At 37.0% G+C, this 27072-nt stretch overlaps 1 protein-coding gene across 2 annotated transcripts; it reads left to right on the top strand.

The window, feature by feature from the left end:
* On the top strand, nt 1–27072 carry TMA16 (translation machinery associated 16 homolog). 2 transcript variants are annotated; one of them, XM_024246520.3, is made up of 7 exons: nt 1–1627; nt 13570–13682; nt 19365–19402; nt 20607–20691; nt 21846–21994; nt 23953–23995; nt 25859–27072. In XM_024246520.3, the coding sequence occupies exons 1-7, from the start codon at nt 1625–1627 to the stop codon at nt 26037–26039; spliced, it is 612 nt and encodes a 203-aa protein (XP_024102288.2). In that variant the 5' UTR covers nt 1–1624; the 3' UTR covers nt 26040–27072. The 2 variants fall into 2 exon arrangements, with proteins under 2 accessions (XP_024102288.2, XP_054410646.1); XM_054554671.2 differs by having other exon boundaries at nt 1103–1383.

Consider the following 27072-nt stretch of genomic DNA (forward strand, 5'->3'; position numbering starts at 1 on the left):
AATGAAAGTGCCTCAGATTGGTTCCCTTCCTCAACCAATCAGACTTGTGGCAGACCAATGGGAAACCTCTAGAAGGTATTTAAACCCCAGAAAATTCTGCAACCCGTGCTTTTGGGCAGCTTGCTACAGTCTGCTCCCATGCAGTGGAGTGTACTTTCATTTAAAATAAATCTCTGCTTTCGCTGCCTTGCTTTATTTGTGCGTTTTGTCCAATTATTTGTTCAAAACGCCAAGGACCTAGACAACTACCCTCAACCGGTAATAGCTGCACACACATATCAAGGCACACCAGCTTCACCCTGCTTGGAGCTTCTTCCCATGCCTAGTTTTCTCTTACGATTCCGGTCTCTGCTCAATTATCACTTCTAAAAGAGGACTTCACAGAGACCACCATGTGTAAAACAGCTTTTCTACATGCCCCCTCCAGCTAATTTTTATTACTTATATTATTTGAAATAATATTATTTTTACATGCGCCCTCCCCTGGAAAATGAGCTGAGTGAGGGATATTGTTGGAGTATCCCCAATACCGGGCACACAGTAGGCATTCAATAAACAGTTTTTGAATGATTACATTGTCTACGGAATTCTAACATGTATGGGTGAAACAAAGACTCTCACATGCTGTGAGAAGAAAACAAAAACTGGGTTGGAAGAGGCCTTGAATATGAGGAAGTGGCCTTTCCGGATAAAGCTAAGATTCGGCGGGGCGTGGTGGCTCAGGCTTGTAATCTCAGCATTTTGGGAGGCCGAGGCGGGCGGATCACCTGAGATCAGGAGTTCGAGACCAGCCTGGCCAACATGGCGAAACCCCGTCTCTACTAAAAATACAAAAAAAAAAAAAAAAAAATTAGCCGGTCGTGGTGGCGGACGCCTGCAATCCCAGCTGCTAGGGAGGCTGAGGCAGGAGAATCGCTTGAACCCGGGAGGAAGAAAGAAAGAGAGAAAGAGAGAAAGAGGGAAGGAGGGAAAGAAAAGAAAAGAGAAGAAAAGAGAAGAGGGGCGGGGCGGGGCAGGGCAAAGAAAGACTCAATGGAGGAAAGGACTTGCCCAAGGTAATCTAGTGCGTGGAAAAGCGGAAGGCAGGAGCCTGTGCCGCACAAGAGCTCGGGGGAGCCAATACCAAGCAGCCCTTTTGAGAGGGTCCCAGCCCCTGAGATGCGGGAGCCCGCAAGAGGGAACCTCTTGTCTGAAGAGGTTGCTGCGCCCTGGAGTCGTGCTCTGGGACAGATGGGCAAGCTCCGCTCTTGGGGCCGGAATGCGACGGGCCGGGAGCGTGTAGCGTCTCCACCCGGGCTCCAATCCCCAGCCTCGCACTCAGCGCCAGGCCGAGTTCAGCCTCCCGCCGCAAGTTCCCTCCCGCCGCTCCCAGCGAGCACGCAGGTCCGGGTGTCCGTTCAGCTAGGGCTTAAAAACCCAACACGGGCGAAAAAGACGCGGTCTCAGTTAACGGGGACGCTTTAAAGCAACGCACTTCCCTCTCCTGTTCCGGTTGGGTCGGCGCGGGCTTCTCAGGCCGCACGTGGGATTCGGCCCGGTGCTCTTGTAAGCTGCTGCTCCTGCGGTTGGTGAGATTACCTGGGTCTTGAGTGCGGAGCTGCTCCGTGGCCACGAGGACGGCACCATGGTGGGCCCCCTCCTGCTCCCCCGAACCGCTGGGTTGGTTCCCCGGAAGGCTCTTGTTGAGCAGGCAGAGAGGGAGGGTGCGGTTTCGGGAACCTAGGAGAGGAGAGGATGCAAAGCATTTATTTTAAGAGAGTGTGCAGGGTACGGGGCGAAGCCTCTGGGAGGCGAGTCCCAGGCTCAACGCCTGGACCTTAGAGTTCCGCGTCCGAGTGCTGAAGTGCTCACACGTCGCCTTGCTCCTCTTTGCCTTGTGCCTAACTTCTCGCTAGTCACTACTTCCTGGGGGGAAACCCGGCACCTTTCCATTGTAACGCATCGGGGAGTTTGGCAAAACTCCTGAGATCGCTGGCCCCACACACCTCTGCCCCTCTGGTCTAGGTAGACTCAGTATGGGCTTAGTCGCCTCTTCCTCGGCGTCCGTTCGTCTCTCGTTAGTGCCCTAAATCCTGCCGTTACGCCCCCATTCCCTCCAGGGCACTGAAGCAATTTTGTTGCTTTTATTAAAAATTGAGTAGATACAAAAGAGTGTTTCTAAAGCACATTTCAAGTGTAAAGATTAGCAGTTTCAGGAAGTCTCGTTTACCCATTATGTAGTTTTAAGAAATAAAACACAGCCTTTGAAAGCCCTGTTACCTTCTTTGAACCTGTAACTTTCAGGAAACCTTAAGAAGCAAACATTATCTAAGTTTTGTATTTATAGTTTCACTACTTTTCTTTATAGTTACTACATATATTTGTATTCTGAAACTGTATGTTGTTTCTTCTTGCCTATTTTTTACTTAATCGTGTTCTTGAGAGTAATTCTTGCATAGAAACATGCTGTATGTTTTTTTCAACTAATTTTTAATAAAAACAAAATTTAAAAAGTTTGTAATCTGGTCAGAAGTTATGATATTGTGTCCACAATGTGGCCTCTTTGTTTCTTTTCATTTTTTCTCTTTTCATTGTATGCCATTTTGGTCTTACAGTCTGGTTCTTTCGTTGTTTCGCGAGTTTTTTGTGCTTTATTTTGATCCACCGCTGATGCATTTTTTGTACCTTAGATTGCACACATTTGTGTAAATTCAGTGTTTGCTTGTCACTTTGCTTGTGGGATTTCCAGCTCTTTATAGTGTTAATTTTTTTCCCCTTTTCAGAGTGGAATATGAAAGCAATTACATCTCATTGTGTTTGAGTGATTGGGGAGATTGATTGGTATTTGACTGTAGTTGTCCTTGACTATCAGAGCTTCACTTTTTATCAGGCTGTATAGTAGAAGTGTGTTGCTTTGGCATAGAAGTCGAAAGAGTGGCATATAAACCTGTTTTCATTGGCTCATTTCTGGCTCTGTCATTTTTTTTGATACAACCTCATTAGTGGTTCTGCTGCATCCTCTTTCACTACAGCTCAGAATGTGGTCCCAGAGGACAGAGTTGGGCACCTCTCTTTCCCTGAGTTGCCATCTTGGCAAAATTACTTAACCTCCCATCTGTTTAATTGGGATAACAGTAGTACCTACCTCATAGAATTGTGGAAATTAAATGTAAAGTGCTTAGTCTAGTGCCTGGCACTTAGTAAATGTTATTGTTATTAACTTTAGTTATATAAATAAATGGTAACAGTGTACAGGTTATAATTGTTCATCCTTGTTACTTTGCTCATTAATTTTCTCTTCTTGTAAATCTTTGCTGGAGCTCAGCAAGTTCATATCTTTATATCAAAATTTACTTTACCTGTTATACATAAATAATCTTTTCAAATTAATCCATTCCACTCAACACTTCTTTACATTAAAAAGGTTTTTAGTGTTTATTATCATTATTTTTTTTTTGAGACGGTGTTTCAGTCTTGTTGCCCAGGCTGGAGTCCAGTGGCATGATCGCGGCTCATTGCAACCTCCGCCTCCTGGATTCAAGTGATTCTCCTGCCTTAGCCTCCCGAGTAGCTGGGGTTACAGGTGCCAGCCACCACACCCAGCTAATTTTTGTATGTTTAGTAGAGACAGGGTTTCACCACATTGGCCAGGCTGGTCTTGAACTCCTGACCTCAAATGATTCACCTGCCTTGGCCTCCCAAAGTGCTGTGATTACAGGTGTGGGCCACCGTGCCCAGCCAGGATTTTAGTATTTTTAAGTATGGCTCAGACTATACTACTAGGCACCCATGGGTATACTCCTTTTTATATAAACCTGTCATAGAGCTTGTGTGTGCTTCTTTCCCTCCCTAGCTGGACTATGTACCATTGAAAAGTGTGCCATCATCCTCCCTGCATTTATCCATGCACATTACTGTGGGGCACTAACTGTTACTGACTACTTTAATGGTAGAGATTGTGTGTTTTGGGGCCTACATCTATAAATGTGAGCTACAACAACAAATCAGCTTAATAAATCTCATAGAGATTATCTATTAGTGAAAACTTGCTCCTGAAAGTTAGTAAAACTAAAGAAAAACATTAATGGAAATCTACCTAGTATACCAGTCTTTCTGAGACAATATTACTTGCACATGGTTTAAAACACTAACAAATGGTTGCTCATAAAAATTGTATTAGTTTTGTATTAACTGCCATAGTAAAGTGATACGCATTTAGTGGCTTCAAGCAACGCATTCATTTCCCGAAACCTCTGGAGGTCAGAAGTTCAAAAATGAGTCTTAACTGAGATAAAATTAAGGTGTTTGTCAGAGCTGTCTTTCTTTAAGGGGGTCTAATGAATTTTTTCCATTTCTAGAGGTCATCTACATTTTTTGGCTCCTTCCCTCTTCAAATCCAGCAGCATAGCATCTTTAAATTTTCCTCTAGAGAAGGTTACATTTTCTCTGACAGCGATCCTCCTGCCTTCCTCTTACGTGGACCTTTAGGATTATATTGGGCCCACCTGGATAATTTTCCCCATCTCAAGATCTTAATCACATCTGCAAGTCCTTTTTGTCATATATGGTAATATATTCCCAGGTTCTGGGGGAATCAGGGCATGGATATCTTTTGGTCGGAGGAGGGCAGAGCATTATTTTGTCTGCCACAAAGACTTTTTCCAACTCTCTTGCCTAATGCCCTGGTTCACTTGAGAAACAGCCACTGTTAACAGTTTCTTAGCTATCGATTCAGATACTTTATATGTATGTACCAGCATATATGTATGTTCCCTAACCTCTCTTTTTACATAAATGATATGCTGGACACCTTAGTCCCTTGCTTTTTTGTCTTACCTGATCTTATAGATCTATGTAAGTACATATAGATCCACTTCTTGCTTTTTAAACAGTGAATATTCCATTGTTTGCTTCTGTAACTTACTTAACCCGATCTGTGATAGACCTTTAAATTGTTTACATTCTTTTGCTACCACAGACATTGCAATACTGCTGCATTGATTATTTATCCCCTTTTGGTACACATGTAAATATGTCTGTAGAACAAATTAATAGAAATAGAATTTCTTGGTTAAAAGATTTTTGACCAAGAAATTCTATTTCTATTTTTATCTTGATGGGTACTATCTTTATTTTTATTTTATTTTATTAAAAAACTTTTTTAGAGGTAGAGTTTCACTCTGTCACCTAGCCTGGCATGTAGTGGCACACTCATAGCTAGCTCGCTGCCGCCTCAAACTCTTGGGCTCATGCCTCAGTCTCCCCAGTAGCCAAGATTACAGAGGTACACTGCCTCGCCTGGCTAATTTTTTAGATTTTTTTATAGAGACGGGGTCTCACTATGTTGTCCAGGCTGGTCTCGAACTTCTGGCTTCAAATGATCCACTCACTTTTGCCTCTCAAAAGTGTTGAGATAATGGGCATGAGCCACTGTGTTTAGCCCTGATGGGTACTATTAAATTGCCTTCCAGAAGACTGTACTGGCTTGCACCCCCTTGAACTATGAGATTACTAATACACCCACACCCCCACTAATGCAATGTGAATAATTTTTTATCTTTGTTAATATTACACATTAGTAATTATATTTCATTGAAGTTTTTGTTTTTAAAGTTTTTCCAGCTTTTAAATAACACTTGTTTTTAGTCTTCCTGTGATTTGTATGTATTCTTTTGTTGATCTTTTTCGTATTAATCTTAAAATAACTTCTTAATAGAATTAGCTCTTTTGTGTTGCAAGTTTTTTGTAGTTTGTTTTTAGCTTGGTTTATGTTTTGCAGTTCAGACTTTTAAGTTTTTATGTAGATTTGTTATTTTAAATCTTCTGAATTTTATATAATGTTTAGAAAGACCTTTCTCTGAGAATCCTCTACAAAAAGAAAGAAAATCTTTTTTTCTGAGATCTGTGTGGTTTCATTTTTTATGCTTAAATGTGATCTATGAGGAACTTAGCGTACAGAGTGAGATATCAAATTTTTAAAAGATTCCTATGCTTTTTATAGTTGTCCCTTGGTATCAAGGGATATTACTTCAGGACACACTCGAATACCTAGATCCATGGATGCTCAGGTCCCTTATATAAAATGGTGTAGTTTTTGCATGTAGCCTGTGCATATTCTCCTGTATACTTTAAGTCATACTTAACCATACCTATTACAATGTAAATGCTGTATAGTCATTATATTGTTTTTAAAATTTTTATTATTTTTATTGTTATATTGTTATTTTTTATTTATTTTTCTGAATATTTTCTGTCCTCTGTTGGTTGAATACCCAGATGTGAAACCTGGAGGGCCAACTGAATTTATTTACATTTTTTGAGTGCTTGAAATAGTTAATGCTAATCTAAAACTTGAACACACAGCAAAAGTTACAAATAAATAAGTAGCTCAGCTAAGCTATTGTGACCTAAAGGATGAATTATTACCAAATGTTATTTTTTGTCTTACTTTGTTACTTAATATACACTTTAAGAAATTTTCTTTTGTGTGTGTGTGTGGCATCCGCTTTATGTTCAGCACTTGGAACCTAGGCTTGCTAACTAGTGACTATTTTCTTAATCACTACTAAATCTAATCCAAAAGTACATTTGGAAATCCCAAAACTGACTTATGAAGGCTTATAAATGAAATATCCTACTTTAAATACTTAAGAAACATATAGTTTATTTATCCATTCTTTCTTTTTTTTTTTTTTTGAGTAGGAGTCTTGCTCTTTCGCCCAGGCTGGAGTATGGTGGTGCTATCTCAGCTCACTGCAACCTCTGCCTCCAAGGTTCAAGCGATTCACTGGCCTCAGCCTCCCGAATAGCTGGGATTATAAGTGTGTACCACCACACCTGGCTAATTTTTGTATTTTTAGTAGAGACGGGATTTCACTATGTTGGCCAGGCTGGTCTTGAACTCTTGACTGCAAGCAATCCACCTGCCTCAGCTTCCCAAAGTGCTGGGGTTACAGGCTTGAGCCACCATGCCCGGCCCCATTATTTATTACTTGATAAGGGTTTTGAAAGCTGTATGTCTGTTGGGGTGGTCATGGTGGATGGTGAATTGACTCAAACAAGACAGTGCTTTCTTTCTTGCTGTATAACTTTGTCAATGAAAAAGAATGCCTCTGACAGGGACTGGCACAGAGTTTTTGTTCATCTAAGGGTGTAGGTAGTCTATTTGCCTGCTCCTTTTCAGGGCCAGGCCAACAAGAAAATCTGTTTCTTCCAGGAGCAATTAATTTAGGTAGAAATACAGTAAACCTGTCAAACTGATTTGAGCTACAATCTTGTTTTTCACTTCTTATAAAAGACCCAGAAATGAGAAGGATAAACATGAATATGTGCTAGAATTCCAGTGGCTGTATGCCTGTACCATGTCATAGAAAAGATAGAAGGCAAATACTATTGCATTTAAGTTGGAAAAACTGATGTATTTTGTGTGTGACCTGGCAAAAGTTTTTCAAAATGCTTTTGTTTGAAAGTTTTCTTCAGTCAGAAGGAAATTTTAAATGAGGTAAACATTTTTATTTTTATTGTAGACCTGTATCACTAAAATTGATCAGGCCAGTCACCTTTATTTCTTTATTGCCTCCCATCTGAATATCCTTGGGAGACTACACTTACCTTTATCTCTGGAAAGAACTAGTCCTTCCTTGATAGTTACATCTTTGTTTCATTATGATCCCAAATATGATATTCTGGTCTTTGATAGACGTCTCACTTAGTGACATATTAATTTCATATGTTATTATTCCAGGTAGACCTAAATGGGGTTGCATGTGAGATGAGTTTAAACCACGCTACTTCTTCTTTCTTACTATGTTTATTGTCTACTTTTACAGGAGTAAAACAATTATAATGTGTGAGCTCTTCTCTTTAAACTCTGCTTTCAAACTTTGGTTGGGTCATTCTGACTGAAGTTAAAGAGAATTAAAACCAGTCTGTTTATGTGTCTCTTTCTACAGCTTATTTTAATGCTTTTCTTTTCATTTGTTATTTAGGTTTGCTAGTTCTCACCATTTTGCCATTAAAAAATACCAGTATGCAAGGCAATCATTTTTCAACTTGTTGATTTTAGATATTCATTTTTTGTTGCAAAGAGTGTTTGATTATCTGTATCCAGAGATATACAGTGATGCAAGTGTTTGTTGATATTGGATCAAAATCTGTACTTAACAGTATTATTTCATATTCTCTCTTTTGTTGTGGGAACAAGGAGGATATTTTGATTTGATTTGCTGATTTAAACATTAACTTCCATATTAATTAGGTGGTAGGTTTATTTTGTAGCCTGGAAATTGAGAAATGTTTAGTAAATTTCTTGATTTTTAGATCTCAGGTTACTTTCTCAGGGAGGCCTTTCCTTACTTCCCAAAGTGAGTCAGGACCCTATGCTTTTGATCCATTTTCTAGTCAGCACTTACTAAGTTAGCTATTCCTGAGAAAACTAGATTGTAAACTCCATGAAGGCAAGTTCATGTCAGTTTTTGATCTGGAAGCCTCAGTGCTTATCCTGGTACATGATATATTTAGTGTGTGCTGAGTAATTAAAATATATATATATATTAATATGAGGTTGCAGTGTAAAGAGTGGCAGTTGAGAATGTGGGAGAAGTTTATTCTGACTAGACATTAGTAGGTAAGTTTGGAATAACATAAATTGAACTAGATGTTAGAATCTAAAATGAAGATAAAATTAAAGTCTGCATTAGAGAATTATTAAGATATTCTTTTAATGTTAAGGAAAGCACTATCATGAGCTATTTTATAAATTACTTTTATATTTGATACCTCACACTATTTTAAAGAACATACTTAATATTTTTAATTCATAGTAGCCCATTGTACAGTACAAAGTGGATGCTCAGTAAATGCTCACTCAGGGCAGCATCCGACTTTCTTTACTTCTCTCAAACTGTAATTTGCAACCTCAGGACATATTTGCAGTCTCAAATGAGCTGCTATTAAGGAAATAACACACAAATGTACAATTAATGCTGAGCAGTGCAGTACATTATTAGGTGCTAAATGGTAAATGCTACCAAGAGGGAAAGGCTACTGAGATATGAAATTATTCTTGGATCCCTTCAAGGAGCAGTGGAACTTGACCTTTAAGTGGTCTTTGAAGATTGGGTGGGGTTTAGAAAAGCTTATGTATGGAACCATTAAGGTCTTCTTGGAAGCACTAATTAATTATTTGTCATTGACACCTGTCATTGCATCATATTTATCTGTTAAGGAAGAAAGATGCACTAGGGCTCACTAGTGCATTTCACTACTATCTTTGCAGTGAAGATTCACTGCAAAAAAAAGTGTAGATTTGCTTAGTCCATCCCATTTCCATCATGTCACTGGTGTAAAATTGGTACATCATTTACTGTAATTTATAGTCATTCACGGCATAATGACGTTTTGGTCATCAGTGGGCCACATATATGATGGTGGTCCCATAGGATTATAATACCATATTTTCACTTTACCTTTTCTATGTTTAGACATGTTTAGATACACAAATGCTTACCTTTGTGTTACAGTTGCCTACAGTATTCAGTACAGTAACATGCTGGACAGGTTTAAAGCCTAGGAGCAATAGGCTATGCCATGGAGCCTGTGTGTGTAGTAGGCTATACCATCCAGGTTTGTGTAAATACACTTTATATTTGCATAAAAAGGAAATCAACTACTGATTCATTTCCCAGAAAGTATCCCTGTTAAGTGAGGCATGCCTGTATTTTTATGTTTAAGGATATATGGTGTTTACGGTATTGCACTCTAAGCTTTCTCAGTTGTAGGCATGGGTTTGGTCTTACACTTTTAAAAAAATGTATTTACGTACACTTTGTGTACCTCAAATGTGTTTGGTGAAATGATCACTCCTTTATGTCTCTTGTTTCACTGAGTAGTCTAAATGGCATTTCTGTCTCTAGTTGAGCCTAGACTGCGGCTCAACTTGATGGTCTTTTAGGCAAAGTTCCTTTTTGTTACTTATGATTTTAACAGGAATATTTAAAGCATATTGCCCCTAAAATAACTCTATTATGTCATTTTGAATAAACTATTTTTTTTTGTTACTTCTAGTTATGAATCCAAATAATAGACTTTCAGACTGAATTTTTTGAAATAGTCACAAAAGACTGTAGGGAAGAGTCTTTTAATGCAGGTTTTCTAACTGGACTATTTCTGTGGTGCCAGAGTCTTTTCATAGGCATAGATATTCAAAACGGTCTGTCAGTTATTTTATGATAGAGTTTTACTTTAGTTTTTCCCTATTGAAGCATTTTTTTCCAAATTTTAATGTATTGAAAAATATGAAAGTGTTTTGAAATATAGTAAATTTTATTGTACATATTTCTGTGTCTCACTATATATTCATATCCTGCCTTGAGGCAACCTTTTCATGAATAAATTATTATAAGGAATCATAACTTACAGTTGAGTCAAAAAATAAGTTAATTACTTTGTACCTTCTTTGTACTAAGTCTTGAAGGTTCTTTAGCCAAGATCGTATAAAGCTATGAGGACGTTTTTATATTCAAGGGGTATCAGACTTCTTTTCCCTAAAGAAAGTTTTTGAGTCTTTAAAGGACATTTTTTGTAGTTTTGAACATATTGCTGGAACTTCATGGCAATGTATTTTCAGTTTTAGCAGCTTCAGAGACTTTATATTTTCTTTCTTGGGATTTTTGTGAATTTTTAAAATATTTTTAAGCATTTTTTAATAATGATATGTGGGATCAGATCTCTTTTCACAGGATGCATCTTTGCTTTCGTTTTTTGGTCATGCATTAGTCATTTATTCCTGTGTAACAAGTTGTCCTAAAATTTGATGGCTTAAACCAATATTTATGATCTCTGCCTTTCTTTGGGTCAGGAATCAGGCATGGCTTACTGGGCTCCTCTCCCTCAAGGTTTCTCACAAGGTTGCAGTGAAAGTGTTACTTGGGGGTGTGATTTCAAGGCACAGCTGCGGAGAGTCTACTTCTTTTTGTTGTTTCTGTTTTGTATTGAGGCAGGGTCTGACCCTGTTGCCCAGGTTAGAATGCAGTGGTGCCATCTATGCTTGCTGCAGTCTCCACCCCCCGAGTTCAAGCTATCCTCCCACCTCAGCCTCTTGAATAGATGGGATTACAGGCACATGTCACCACACCCAACAAATTTTTATATTTTTAGTAGAGATGGACTTTTGCTATGTTGGCCAGGCTGGACTTGAACTCCAGGCCACAAGTGATCCCACCTGCCTCAGCCTCCCAGAGTGCTGGGATTACAGGCATGAGCCACCATGCTTGGCCGAGGATCTACCTCTAAGCTTGCTGTTGGTAGGATTGTTAAGCTGGTTCTTGGTAGGATTCAGCTCCTCGTGGACCGTTGAACTGCAGGCTTCACTTCTTCACTAGCTGTTGCCTGGAAGCATCCCTCAGTTATTTGTCGTGTGGCCCCTCCATATGGCAGCTCACTACACGACAGCTGGTTTCCTTGAGAGGGAGAAAGATGGAAGCCAGAGTTCTTTGATAACCTAATCTCAGAATTGGCATTTCATTGCTTTTGCTAAATGCTCTTCATTAAAAGTGAGTCAGTAGGTCCAGCCCACATTCAAAGGGAGGGGATTCCATAAGGGCATGAGGATCAGCAGGTGGGGTTTATTGGGTCCATCTTAGAGGCAGCCTGCTAAATGTCCTGAATCAAGTTTTTACTTGATTCATGTTTGCTAGGTACTTTAATCTCAATAATTCCTCATTACACCTCCCTTTCTCCTCTGCACTTGCCATGTGAGCAGAGAGATACATAAGAGAGTACATATACTCTGTTATATGATGGTTCTACTTATTTTCCTATACCTGTAACCAACTTCCAGTGATACCCTAAGATTCAGATGTGGATATATCTTCTCAGGTTTATCAAAAAGTGAGCAGAGCACTCAGTGAGTGTTGAAAGAATGAATATATTTGTGAATGAGGAATTTGCGGTTATTTTAAATAGTTCTGCCTAGTTTTACAAAGGAAGTAATTTTGAGCTGCATCTTATCAAAGGGCAAGTAAAGTATTTTGCAGGCAGAGGTAATAACAAGTGCAGTCTCAGGAAGTTAAGAAATAGCTTGGTATGTTCTGGAATGGTGAGAAGTTCAGTAAGAATGGGGTGAAGAATTTTTTATAGAGGAGCATGGGAAATAATGGTGGAGAAGCAGGTTGAGGCTAGATTGTTTCTGTGCTAAAGACTTGGGACCTAACTGTGAGCTAGTGGAGCGCTTTAAGCAGGGGAGAGGGACTTCACTATATTAGTGTTTTATGAAGACAAGCTCTGTAGCTTTGCCGAAGAAAGGACTAGTGGGGAGAATCTAAAGACTATCCTGATTATGAAAGATTCTGAGGACTGAATTAAGCAATTGACAATAATTTTGAAGAAGATTATAAAGCCACTTGGCCTTTTTCTGGAATAGGTATATTGGAGACTGCCAGCTGTTCCCTAATATATTATTTCTGTTTTTCTATATGAATGGATCTTTTTCTCACAGAATAAGGATTATATTTACTACTCTCCCTCATGTAACACTGTGAATCAATTTTGGTCAGTGGGATGTGAGCAAAAGGATCTGCAACTTCCCAGGTCATGCTCTTAAAAAAAGGGGATGTACCTTCAGATTTTTCTTTTCCTGCTTCATACTGGCTTGAGTGTAGACCTGGTATTAGGCTCTCTTGAACTAGATAGGAGGTATAGCCTGAGGCTAGTAGACAAAAAAATGGAAGGACCCTGGATCCCTAAGGGCTTTGTGGAACAGAACCTTCAGCTCCTACTTTTAACAATAAAGAACCAAACTTAATCTGGGTTATGCCATTATTTGGGGTTTTTTATTACAGAGAGCCAAATATGATTCCTAAATCATTATAGGTGAGGTAAGATACAGGATTATGTAGGAATAAAAGAAACCTGAGATGTCTAGTTTGGAGGACCTAATGAATTGTGATCTGATTAACTGGCATAAGTGGGAAATGATTCATTTTTCCTTTTGGATATACTAATTCAGTGGGAAAATTAGTATATCCTTTTGGATATACTAATTCAGTGGGAAAATGATACATTTTTCCTTTTGGATATACTAATTTTAAGATGGCTTCTATTATTTTCTCTATTCCTAATTTGTACAGGCAATGAGCCCAGCTTTGATTTTGCATGATTCATTGCCTGCTTTGTTCCATGTGAAACATCTACAATCAAGCCCCTACTAATACATCCACGTCCCTTCTGCCCCCTTAATTTTCTTAACTGTAACAAATTTCTGGCTGTGAGTCTCCTCACTATCTGTAGTCCCTGTATCTTCTTTGAAGATAGAACATGTTGCTGAAGAGTTGAGTTTATTGACTCCTTCTGTGCCTTTCTTCTGTCATTGGAGAGCATGTCTGAATATATCATTTCTGTCATTACCGTGGCAACAGATTATTAGAGTTACTTAATGAGTCTGGCTTATCTCCTGATTTTTGTTGTAATATTTTTGGCTTACTGTATTTCTGTCATATTACTGTTTTTGAAATTTATTTGTAAAGAAGATTTTTGTGACTGAAGGCACTTACATATCTGACTATATGTGTCATGTGTTTTCATACATTTTAGCCTAAAGCACCAAAGGGAAAAAGTACAGGACGGGAAAAAAAAGTCATCCATCCATATAGTAGAAAAGCAGCTCAAATTACGAGAGAGGCCCACAAACAAGAAAAAAAGGAAAAGTAAGTATCTTTTCATCATTTGTATTACTTGTTGGTAAAAAGCCCCTTTATACATTTATCTTTCAAACATATATCCTTTCACAGTATTGTCTCCCTTTCATAAATATTTATTGAGTGTGTTCTGTATGCAGAGGGTGAAACTGAACAAGGACTCTACTCTTTTCGAGCTTACCTAAAAGAGATAAGGAATTTACGTAGCAGTAGGTGATGAGTGCCATGAAAAATTTAAAAAGTTATGGGATGGAGAGTGAGGGAGAAGTTATGTTTTACATGGGATAGTCATGGAAGCCTTTTCTGAAGAAGTTATATTTGAACAGAGAGTTGAAAAATGTGAGGTCTATATATAAGGCATATAGGTTAAAGTGCCCATGAGACATATAAGAGGAGATGTGGAATGGATAGTTAGATATGTCGAGTCTAGTGTTCAGAGAATAGGTTAGGGGTATTGACACAAATTTGGGAGCGATCAGCATCCATGTGGGATTTCAAGCTGTGTGACTGGATAGGATCAGTTCACCTAAGGAGAACTGACAGGAAAGAGAAGAGAGCCAATTACTGAGTCCAGTGGCCCTCTACCATTTAGAGGTTAGGAAAAGAAGGAGCATTCCACAAGTGAGACTGAGAAGGAGGAGAAAGAAGGCTGTTTCGAAGATTCCTTAAAATGAAGTGAAGTTCAAATAAAAGTCATCGTTTTAACTATTTTAGAATAGCCTTGCCATTTTCATGAGTGTTAGATACATTTGCATGCTAGATAATGGAAACCAGTATATTTTTAAATGTTGATTCTTTGCTTAAGATAAGCCTTATATAGTAAAGGTTAGCTGTTTCGCAGTGATTTGGCTAGAAGGAAATAAGTGTTGTGATAGCAGAGTCAAATTTTCTTTATTTTCTGCGGGGTAGTTTTTTTTTTTTTTTTAACATAAAGATTTACTGTGATGATAGCAGTTTTGCTTTAGCACAGTAGTTTTCAAACTTCAGCTATTTGTGCATCACTTTTATGATTTTTGCTGTATCTTTTTAATATGATTTATTAGTACTGTGATTTTGCAGTTTGTGCTCTCATATATATCAGTATTTTGCAAACTTAAGTACATGAAATACATCTGTAGAGCTTATTAAAACTGTTTGTTCCAACCCCTAGAATTTTCTATTCTGAAGGTTTGGGTTTCTGGCTTAAGGGTTTCCATTTCCAAGTCTCCAGGTAATGCTGGTGCTGTTGCTGCTGGTTTAGGGACCACACTGTGAGACTCACTGACCTATACCATTATTTATTTTCCCTTAAGTACCGTTTTTTAAAAAGGAGATACTTTTTCTCTCTTAAAATCGAGTAGATACTATTACCTGCTGTAAATGGTCTGAGGCTGAGACATAACTTTTGTATATGTTTGGTGAAAAGATCTGGTGAAGGTTGGAAGACTGGTAAAATAAACCCACACTTTTGTCCTTAATGTAAAGTGAAAGGATCAAAAGAAAATGGAGGAGGGGGAAGCAACTTGCTTACCATTTTATTAAAGATTGTTTAATTCTGTGTCTATGAACTGCTTACCTTACATATAGTACCAGTGGTATAATATGCAATATTTTAGCAAGTAACTGCTTTAGAATATGATTAAGTACTTGGTTCACTGTCATTGTGACCGTGAGCCTAGAATGTTTGTATGTTGTCAGGTATATTCAGCATGTTGTGTATTGATTTACAGAATGAGCGTTATAGAAAAATTATGGAAGAATAAAACAGAACAACATGCTAATCTGATATATATACATATTGTCTTAAGAAAATTCTGTTTATTGGCCAAGACTTTTCTTTTAGTAATGCAAAGTAGAAAGCACTTAATTTTTCTGCTTGGACAATGTTGTAAGCAGATTGGATTTTTTCCCTTTTTAAAATTTATTTTCAAAAAGTCACTCTCTTAGTAGTCATGGCTCTAGAACCAAATATACAATTTTAATAGTACTTAACATTATGTTATGAAATCATAGGCTTAGGCCACTATAGATGTCAGTTTTTTGAGTGGCAGCATCAGTAACCATGAGTCATACTTAACTTTAAATGGGAATGTGGTCACAAAAGGCACTTTGAAACACTGTTGATTCCCTGCCTCATTTCAAAAGATGATTGGTGACAAGATACTCAGATGATTGGGACAACTTTAAGCAAGGTGATTGAAGAAGGTACCAACAGGACAACTTGAACTTGGGTACCTGGGGCTTCTTAGAAATGAATAGCAGTTACCAGATGTTGTTTTAGTAACTGTTGCCGCATAAGAAATTCTGCTACAATTTAGCAGCTTAAAACAAACACAGTTTCTGGATCAGTTAGGAATCCCATTGCCACTTAACTGGGTGTTTCTGACTCAGCATCTTTCACAAGCCTGCAGCTAAGCTGTTGTCTGGGACTGCATTCATCTCAGAGCTTGCTAGGGAGAATTTCTGCTTCCAAGGTTCCTCACATGGCTGTTGGCAGACCTCAGAAAAGATACTGTAGGAGTGGTTAACAATGCTAGAGTAAAAGTTCAAGCGTATTCTTTATCTTCAACATTTGAAAAGCTCTGATTTAAGACTGTATGACAGGAACTAGGATGGTTTGAAGACTAGCACATTCCCGACAATGAATAATTTACAAGCAGCAAGTGGCTCTTTGATATGATGTGATTTTTGTTTTATGATTTTGCAGTATAGCAACATTTTGGCAAATAATTCTAGATAGCAAATGAAAATGACTCAATGGAAGATTAACAAAGGAAACTAAGCATGATAGGTAAGAATCTCAGAAACAACTACCTTTGAGAATTAATCTTATTGATTCTCTTTAAAAATCATGTTTACACATTGTCTTAAGAATTTTTTCATATTTACATGCAAGTACTGTTTTAAATAATTCTCAAATCTCTCTACTTTTCTTCATTCCAATTGATACCACTGTAAGTTCAGGTTCCCATTGAGCCCATTCAGAATTATTGCAACTGGACTTCTAACTAGATTCTTCCCTCCAGCCTTATTTAAAAGGAACAAATTCCCCTCAGAGCCATTCTCCAACTTTTTATGAAGTGTTCTTTGTTTTTTAAAATCAACTTTGAGGTATAATTAATATATAATAAAGTAAACACATTTTAAGTGTAGTTTTTGGGTTTTGACAATTGTATACATTGGTGTAGCCACCCTGATCAGTATGTAGTACAATTTCATCTTCCTAGAAATTCCCTTATGCATCTTCCCAGTCAGTCCTCACCCTCTACCCCTAGCCTCAGGCAGCCACTAATTTGCTCTTTATTTTGATAGGTGAGATTTAACTTTCTAATGTTTAATATAAATGGAATCATGCTGTATGTGGTTTTTTGTGCCAGCGTCTTTCACATAGCATAATGTTTGTGAGACTTATCCAGGTCGTTTTGTGTATTAATTGTTCTTTCCTTTTATTGGGAATATTCCATCCTCAGGCAATTTATTTATATCCATTCACTGGATATGCACCTTGCTTATCCATTCACTGTCTATGTTTGTTTGGATATATTTTAGTTTTTGGCTATTATCAGAGGTCTGCAAGCTAAGGCATTAGCCACCTGTTATTATGAAAAGTTTTGTTGGAAAACATCAATGCTGGTTCCTTTTGTGTTTTCTATAGCTGCGTTCATGCTGCAGTGGCAGAGCTGAGTAATTGTGACAGGTACATGGCCCCCAAAGCCTAAAACATGACTACTTGACCATTGAAGAAAATATTTGTCAACCTCTGCTATTAGGAATAAAGTTCATTCCTGTAAAACATTCATGTACAGGTGTTTGTGTGGACGTATGTTTTCATTTTTCTTTTACTTCCTAGAACTATAATTGTTGGGTAGATGTTTGAGTTTATAAGAAATTCAGTTTATAAGATGTTAGGTTAACATACTTAAGATGTTTGCTGAAGTATATAAGAAATTGGGTATATAAGAATTGCTGGATCATTTTGTGTATATTTAAGTATATACGAAATTACCTTTCTCAAAGTGGTAGTACCATTTTACATTTTCACCACCAGAGTATGAGAGTTCTATTTGCTGTATATCCTCTCTAACATGTTATGTTGTCAGGGTTTTTTTTTTCTCTTTAATTTTAGCCAATCTAGTAGGTGTGTAGTGGTATTTCAGTGTGGTTTTAATTTTCATTTCTTGATGACTAATGATGTTGAGCATCTTTTTAGGTTCTTTTTGGTCATTTGTGTTTTCTTGATGGAGAATCTGTCCGACTCTTGCCTTTTTGGTACTGGGTTATCCGTTGTTAAGTAGTAAGGACTGTTTATATATTCTAGATACAAGTCCTTTGTTATTTGTGTTATGAATATTTTCTCCTATTCTGTAACTTAAAAATGTTATATAAAGAAGGTTTTGGCCTGGTATGGTGGCTCATCCTTGTAATCCCAGTGCTTTGGGAGGCCAAGGTGGGAGGATCGCTTGAGGCCAGGAGTTTGAGACGAGCCTGGGTGACACAGTGAGACTCTGTCTCTACAAAAATAAAAGTAAAAAAAAAAAAAAAAAAGTAGCCAGGCATAGTGGTATATAACAGTAGTCCTAACTACATGGAAGGCTGAGGCAGGATGGTTGCTTGAACCCAGGAGTTTGAGGCTGCGGTGAGCAATGACAGCACTACTGCACTCCTGCCAGAGCTACACAGTGAGGCCCTGTCTCTAAAAATAATAATAATAATAATAATAATAATAATAACAAGATTTCATTTTATTTCTCCAGTTTTCTAGTTGTGTAAAATGGGAGGATAAATCTGGTTTGCTTACTTCTTTGTGGATAAAAGCCATGTATACTTCCTGCTTTATACAAAGTCTTCTCCTATGGCTAAGATTTTTCTTTTACCATTCCCGTAGTCCCTATCCTTTTTTTTTTTTTTTTTTTTTTTAATCCTGAATAACTTCTCTGCATGTTCAGGTCTCAGCTTAAAGTTTGCTTCTCTGGAATACCTTCCCAAATCCTAAAACATATGGTAGGTGCTTTTTAAATATGCTTTTATAGCTCTGTATGCTTCTCCATGTTTTTATTGCCCTTAGATTTTAAGGTTTTTCAGGACAGGGACAGTGGATTTTTTTTTGTTCATGGCTGTATCCTTTGGGGCTATCAGAAACTAAAGTCTGGCAAAGACTTGGTATCCAGAGGTCTCCTGAATGAATAAGTGTTTAGAATATCAGTAATAGGAGGCATGTATTACCTATATACTTCCTGAGCATAAATGAAATTTTTGTTTGTTATAATTCTTTTCAAATTCATTGAAAGTAACCATTCTGTTTTGTTCTTATTGAAATTTAAAAGATGACAGTAGTGCATTTTGATCTTGGTGGCAGCACTCAGTCTTCCAGAAGGTTTGCATTACTCTTGTGCTCAAGTATTCTTCATATTACAGAACCATCTGAATGTTCATAATTCAGAAAAGCTTTCAGTTATGTTTTCAAAACTGGTTTGTTCTATAGGCTTCCTTTAGACATTGAGGTGCTTAAAAGAAGTTTCTGATAAAATTCTAGTGATTCAAAAGAGAAGCATGGTATTTAATGTTTCTGTTAACAAAATTATTTTCAAATTTGTAAAAGAATGACCTTTTAATTAGAGTTCTTTAGGCAGTTTTTCTTTTTGTTGTTATTGTCAGAGTTTTAAAACTTGCTTTGGAAGTTTTCTAACACATGTATTTACCTTTCCTTCAAAGATTGAAGAATGAAAAGGCCTTGCGTCTCAACCTTGTTGGTAAGTGGGTTTACTTATTTGAAACTCTGGCTAGAGGATAGGGCATTTCTGCCCTATACTTATTTTTCTTTTTACTCTTTTAGTGAAATACTGTTTTTATCAAAGTGAATTTGATCAGACTTGATCTAAACAAAGCAAATCAATCATTAAACTTTTGGAATAAACAGTGTTAATGATTTCTAGCTCAGTTTTCCAGAAACAGTTTATATTTATCTACCTACCTCCCTGTCTACACATAACATTCATATCCATCTGTCCATCTATCTGATGTTTATCTCCCTAACCATTAGAATTATGAAGGATTATGACCTAGGTAGAAACAACAATTCATATTTATTTAATGAAGTGGACATACACATCTTCAGTTTGTATCTCAGTGTCATGTCACTGTTTTTTTGGTCAGATTTATTGCTAGTAATTTTTTACTCACAAGTCTGAGATTTAAATACTGACTGTTAGGCTCTTTTATTAAAATTAAAGGTATTTGAACTCCCATCAATGCTTCATCAGGTAATAGAATAGTATTTTTAAATGGGATCTCAGTATACAGGGCTGGGCGATTTTTTTTGATCTGTAATCTTGAGAAATCTAACTGAAAGTGACCCTGACGCTCAGGTTTACTCACAAGGATGAATTTTGTTGTCTCTTTGGTAATATATATCAATTATTCTACACAGTACCTGGCAGCTCTTACATGCTTAATGTATTTGCTAACTTTGGGGCCCTGGACAGGTCATTTAACATCTCTCATCTACAAATGGGGGTAATAATAGTACTAATTCTCATGGGATTATAAAGCTGTTTACATAGTGCCTACAGCTTATTAAATACTCAGCAAATATCATTCTCATCATTAATGGAGTTTTCATTTTATTATTTTTGACAAGCTATCCTTTGCTTTTAAATGCTTAGAAGTTCAAGCTCGACTAAATAATCATTTTCCTTTTTTGCATCCATATTGGATAAGAAATATATACAGAAGAGCATCCCTCCCACTCCTCTCTCTTCTCTAAATTAAAATCTGACAGTTTAATTTGTGACAGACTGGTTTAATTAGCTTTGAGCCCACACAAGGCTTTACGTTTAACATTGACATAAATTTTGGTTCTGTTTTAAACATGTTAATGTTGAAAATGATAATGAATATTTACTTGCTTAAATTATGACTTGTGGGGTAAACTGTCTTGGTACTTGTTGTTTATAGGTGAAAAACTGCAATGGTTTCAAAATCATCTTGATCCCCAAAAAAAGAGATATTCAAAGAAAGATGCTTGTGAACTAATTGAAAGGTAAACACTGGGCATATTATGAGCAAAGGGTCAGAAAAGGGAATTGTCCAGCCTGGTTCTTTAAGACACAGGGCTCTGTTAGGATTTGCGGAAGAGCAAATGGGCTTTGTTATCAGGAAGACTATTTCCTGGCTTAGTCACTATAGGAGGTTTGTAACCTATTTGGGTCTCAGAGTGGTAGTTAGGCCACTTTCTTGGGATCAGGATGGGCTTCCTGGAGAAGTGTCATCTAAACTGGCAGCTGAAAGCTGGGGGTTAGCAGATCGAGGCAAGGTAGTTTGAAGAACCCCTAGCAAGAAAGAAGAATATTTAAAATGCCCAGAAGTGAGAATAAAGATAACATATTTAGTGATCTGCCAGACATTTAATATGACTAAAATAAGTTCAAGGAGGGAACTGTGGCAGGTACAATAAGTGATAACTAGCTCATGAAAGACCTCAGATGTCAGTCTAAAAGTTGGGACCTTGTCCAAGGACATTAGGAACCATAGGAGGCTTTTACAGCAAGCAACTGAAATGATCATACTTAACATTAGAAGGGACACATTGAGAATGAAGAAAACAGACTGAGAGGTTCATGACTCTGGCCAGGAAACCATTGAAAGGTTGATGTAACAATCCAGGCCAGAAATGATGGTGGCCTCAGCTTGGCTCATAGCATGATAAAGAGAAGTGAAAGATTCCAAAGAAATTAAGAAGGTAGAAGTCTCAGTGTTTAGTGAAAACTTAAGTGTGGAATAAAAGGGATAGAGAGCAGTCAAGGAAGCCATCAGATTCCTCGTCTGGACAACTGTTTCCTGAGATAGGGAACCCAGGAGATGGAGGGGGTTTGGTGGGGGGTAGGTGGGGACAGGGTGATGACAAGTTCAGTTTTGATGTGCTAATGGTGAAGCCACTAGGGGACATCCAGATGGAGATGGTGGTTGAATGTGAGGGTCTGCAGTTTGATAGAAGGCTGCGATTTGGTCACTGAAGTTAAAGAAATGGTCGAGTTATCCAGGGAATGGGTAAAAGAGGTTTGAGGACCTGAGGATCTCAGAGAAACATAAACATTTAAAGGCCACATGAAGGCTGGATACTAAGTTTTCCATTAAGTAATGTAAGCCCAATATATAGACTTTGTATGTAACAGAAATCATTTTCTTATTTTTAAGGTACCTAAATCGATTCAGCAGTGAGCTGGAGCAGATTGAGTTACATAACAGTATCAGGGACAGGCAGGGGAGGCGGCACTGTTCCCGGGAGACCGTCATCAAGCAGACGATGGAGCGGGAGCGGCAGCAGTTTGAAGGATATGGCCTTGGTGTGCTCACTGATTTTTTATTTTCCTTTTATATGACATAGCAGTATCAGTTTGTGATTGATTTCAAAGGTTTTATTTTAGATCTTGTTTATTTCGTTTGATTTTCTTCCTTTGATGTCTTTTTTTTTGTGAGGGTTTAGAAAAATTTTGGATTTTTTTCCCCCTATATTCCCAACAAAACTATCAAGTTTGTGACAGTGACATCATGTCTTTTTACTGTGATAGTAATACTGATTACTTTAACATTGATCTTGTCAACCCTAACTTGTCTCCAGAACTCCAAATTTGCAGTATCACATACGGATTTCTCAAACTCTCTTCTTGCATGTCTTTTGGGCATCTCAGACTTGACATGTCATGAAACAAAGGCCAGCTTTTCTCCTAAAACTTCCTCCTCCTGCAGGTTTCTTATACCAGTCAGTGGCATCACCACCTGCCCAGTTGCTCAGATCAGAAACTCTAGAGTCGCTTTCATAGTCCACATCCAGCCCATCAGCAAAGCGTTTAGAATCTGATGACTTTGACGACTACTACTACCACCTCCCACTTCCCTGGTTCCGGCCACTATCGTCTCACCTGTACCATTGTAATAGCCTCCTAGTTGCTCTCTGTGCCTCCAGTCTTTCCGGCTAAAGTCTGTTTGACATGTAGCAGCCAGATGAGTTGGCAGTATTTATCAGAGCACATCCAAAGTAAACCATTTGTTGGTGATACAGCTAGGACTAAAATTCAGATCTGCTATGCTGCAGTGCTTTTCCCAGAATCAGGGGATGGGTCTGGTGAACAGACTGACGAGTTTGCAGGTGTCAATTTCCCTTTGGGGAAATTGTCACCAAATTCTGTTTTGATAAGATTTTGAGAAGACTAGATATAACCATCCCCTCTCCCCTCCTCATGTGGTGTAACTATTTCTGATTCATTAAGATTCCTTTAAAAACTTTTTTTGTGCTTATTTATACCTTTTAACACCTAGCCCCTCATACTGGTATTCTCTGAAACTATTGTAAAAGTCAATAGACAGTTGTAGCAAACATGCTTATTTTATCTTCTTTATTACTTGATACTAAATTTCATTTAACATTGTATTGAATTGGCCAGAGATTTGCAGCAGCCTTCCAGTTTTTGTTGTTCGTGCCTCTTGTATTTCACCAATTTAAGTGTATCATGCATATTGGTTTATGATGAACTTTTGAAATATGGTAAAGAACTACCATATATCTGGTTTTTATTAAAAATGGGTTTAAGTTTTATTGAACTTCTTTAAGCAAAATTTTTTTTTTAATTTAAAAAAGTCTTTTTTTCACATTTGGAAAAATGTGATTTTTTTTTAAACATTAATTCTTGCATTCCTGAGATAAATTCTACCTTGTGAAGGTAGATTATATGTTTGAAAACATTGTACTTTTCACGAAGAGAAAATATACAACCTGGCATGTTATTTTAGTGAATTGACAATTATACTTTGCCAGGTACCTTTTATTGTTAAAAAAGGACAGGGTTTATTTTGTTAATAGCTTTGGTTTTTTTTTTTTTTCCTCCTGCCTCAGCCTCCAGAGTAGCTGGGACTACAGGTGCCCACCACCACGCCCGGCTAATTTTTGTATTTTCAGCAGAGATGGGGTTTCACCTTGTTAGCCAGGATGGTCTTGATCTCCTGACCTCGTGATCCGCCCGCCTCAGCCTTCCGAAGTGCTGGGATTACAGGCATGAGCCACCATGCCCGGCCTAATAACTTTGTTTTATTTCATGGATTCTATGCTAGAATTTATCATTTAATAGGATTTTTCTTAAGTTATCTTAAACTAACCCCTTTTGCAAATTTTTCATGTTAATTACAGCAATACTTTGAAATTTTGTTTTCTGTTGGATATTCTTGCTAAAAATTATTATTTGTTGTACATAAAATTATGTAATTTAGAAAACATTGCCTCATGGAGATAAATTACTTTCTTTTCCAGAGATTCCAGACATTCTAAATGCAAGTAATCTGAAAACATTTAGGTGAGTCTGTCTTGTATTGTTCCCCTGAAGCTGTGTGTAAAGTATACCTGACAGGTGAACTTTCTTCCCCTTTGAGTCTAGCTGGTAGAACTAAAAGAAAATCGGGTTTCTTTTAACCTTTTCTTTTTTATCAGACCAAGTAAGAATTTTGTGAAGTTGGGCGTACAAACAGTTGATCTGCACCGACAGGATAGTGACCTGGTGTGCTTTTTGTTTTTCAAAATGGTTTAAGGTACACTGTTATAGTACCTCAAAGTATGTGATCTCACTATTCCTCCCCAGTTTTATTTTTTAAAAAAAGAAATAACAGCAACAGACGTGATGGCTCAGAGTCATATCCCCAGGCTGTTCTGTAGCTGCCTCTTTTGCAGAGAAGATGGTTATAGGAATGACTCCAGGGAACAGGTTAAGTCACCAAGACCGGCTTTGTCCAGTGGTTTCTAGTTGTACTCTTTTGTAAACTGGGAAACTACTGAGTAGGATTTCGATTTTTTAGGTTTTTTTTTTTCTTTTTTCAACTTTGATTTTAAATTCAGAGGTACATGTGTAGGTTTGTTACAAAGGTGTATTGTGTAATGTTGAGGATTGGAGTAAGAATGAATCTATTACCCAGGTAGTGAGCATAGCACCCAGTACGTGGTATTTTTACCTCTTACCCGTTTCCCTCCCACCAATTGTATTACCCAGTGTTTATTGTTCCCTTGTTTATGACCTCGTGTACCCAATGTTTAGCTCCTACTTATAAGTGAGAACATGTAGTGTTTGATTTTGTGTTTCTGTGTTAGTTCACTTAGGATAATCGGTAAAAATCCTAGAAGAAAACCTAGTAAATACCCTTCTTGATAGCAGCCTTGACAAAGAATTTATGGCTAAGGCCTCAAGCAATTGCAATAAAAACAAAGATTGACAAATGGGACCTAATTTCTTCACAGCAGGAGAAACTGTCAAGGGAATAAACAGACAACCTATAGAATGGGAGAAAATATTCTCAAATTGTTTGTATTCAACAAAGGCCTAATATCTGGAATCTATAAGAAACAAATGAATCAACAAGCAGTTTTTTAGTTTTTAAACATAGATTTTTATTAATCATTTTGGTCTTAACTAGACCATGTTGAGGGGTCTTATATTTAATGTTAATTGAAATTAGGTAAATTTAAATCCAGTCATTGTCTATACTTTTGAATTCATTGAAACTAAATTAGCTTTAATAGAATTCATCTGTCATGTTTAAGGTGCAGTTCACTTTTGAGCTTATGTATAGCTTGTATTTATAATTTAAGTGTGTGGAGTTTAAGATTCTTTTTATACCTTAATTTTATTTTGCCTGTAATCTTAAATATATAAATATGCTCTTTATTTCTAAAACAATATATCTTCTACCTCCTCCAAAGCCAGAAACAAGAAAAGAGATGAGTATAGCCTTCTGGTTAAGAGTTCAGTTCCCAAAACAATATTCACATTACTTCTAAAGTAATTAATAAAATACTGAGGTTGAAAAACTGAAAATTTTCCATTATAAGAATAACAGTTGATTACTGAAACTTAACTGGGATGTACTTCTGTGTGTGAAAAGGAAAACCTCTTCTGACTGTATTTTGGAGATTTGTCAGGTATGATACAGTTCCTATTTTTGATTGCAATTCTTGATCTGGGTAGCCTGAGAGAAGGAGATACTCAGGTTAGAGAGGATGAAAGAATAGAACAGCTTTCTAGTAATTTGTGCCTAATATTTTCCTTTAATGCTTTTGAAGTTTTGAATATGTAGGATCCTCAGAGTTTCGAAAATTTACTATCTCCTGTTTTTCCACATTAACTCTTACCAACACTCTGCACTCTTTTTTTTTTTTCCCTTTTGTCTAGGGAATGGGACTTTGATCTGAAGAAACTACCAAACATTAAAATGAGAAAAATTTGCGCTAATGATGCAATTCCCAAGAAGTGCAAGAGGAAAACTATTATAACTGTAGACCAAGATTTGGGGGAATTGGAACTAAACGATGAATCAAGTGATTCAGATGAGGAAATGACTGCAGTGGCCTAACTGTCTTCACTTGAATTGAAAATAAATAATTTGAGAGCTTCAAATTATATTCATTGATTATGGTACCTAATTGTCAAGATACAAAAATTTGATACTGACATTCTCTTATGTGATGAGAGTTTCATTTGCGTTTCAAAAATGGTGTTATGATATTTATTTTAAAATGAAGATTGCTTTTCATTTACATTAAGTTGCTAAAATAGATAGACGTGATCTGCAGAAGTTGTTTAGTCTTCATCTGAATTTTGGGCCGGGAGGGAGCAATATAACTAAGGACAAAAAATGTGTTGTGTTTCTTGTGTATTTATGATCACCTAATTTCACATTTTGTGAAATGGACAGTAACCTGTTTCCTGAAAGATTCCTGTGGGTACTTTTTGAGCTGTGATAATAGCAAAATTGTTTTTCGGTAATAATATCACACTAATGCTTCTTTTAAACATTAAACCTATTTTCCTTTTTTACAAAATAAGGGAAAATGTGACAAGAAGTTTGTATACACTGGTGGATTATAGATTATTATTTATCTTCTGAACCAGAGCTAAATGGTAAAAGAAAAAAATCAGTGATGATTGTTATGTTCATCTCCCACAATTAATTTGTCTTTTGACAAAGGGGATAAAGAGTTTCAGTTTAGCTCCTTTTGATTGTATATTATTTTTTGCTTTTTTATTGTGAAAAGTGATAGGTTTTATTTGTGGAGAGAGAATTGAAGATAAGAGAACCAGTGATTTTAATTATGCTGCTTTTTCTTCTAAGAGATAAATTGACATATAATTCAGTATTTTCAGTGTCATGAAAAACATGAATGTTGTACAATTTTCTTCCTCAAAAAACTTTTTAAATGCAAGTATCCTTATTATTTTTTTAAAAGAGCACAATGCAGGTGTATTTGAGTATTTTCAAGAAAAGAATAAAAACATTAATGCAGTATTAGGTTAACTGGATATCAACTAAGCCTTGTTAACAGTTAAAGTATTATAACTTTTTTTACTTCTGAAAATTAAAAATAAAATTTATTTCTTCAATTTCA

Source organism: Pongo abelii, chromosome 3 (assembly GCF_028885655.2).
Source record: "Pongo abelii isolate AG06213 chromosome 3, NHGRI_mPonAbe1-v2.0_pri, whole genome shotgun sequence".
NCBI classification, from domain to species: domain Eukaryota; kingdom Metazoa; phylum Chordata; class Mammalia; order Primates; family Hominidae; genus Pongo; species Pongo abelii.

Excerpts from the sequence above, each read along its gene's own strand:
- TMA16 (XM_054554671.2), top strand. The coding sequence starts at position 1,159 with ATGCGGGAGCCCGCAAGAGGGAACCTCTTGTCTGAAGAGGTTGCTGCG. Across the intron at positions 1,384-13,569 it reads CGCTCCCAGCGAGCACGCAG|CCTAAAGCACCAAAGGGAAA; the intron begins GTCCGGGTGTCC and ends CATACATTTTAG. Across the intron at positions 21,995-23,952 it reads GTTTGAAGGATATGGCCTTG|AGATTCCAGACATTCTAAAT; the intron begins GTGTGCTCACTG and ends TTTCTTTTCCAG.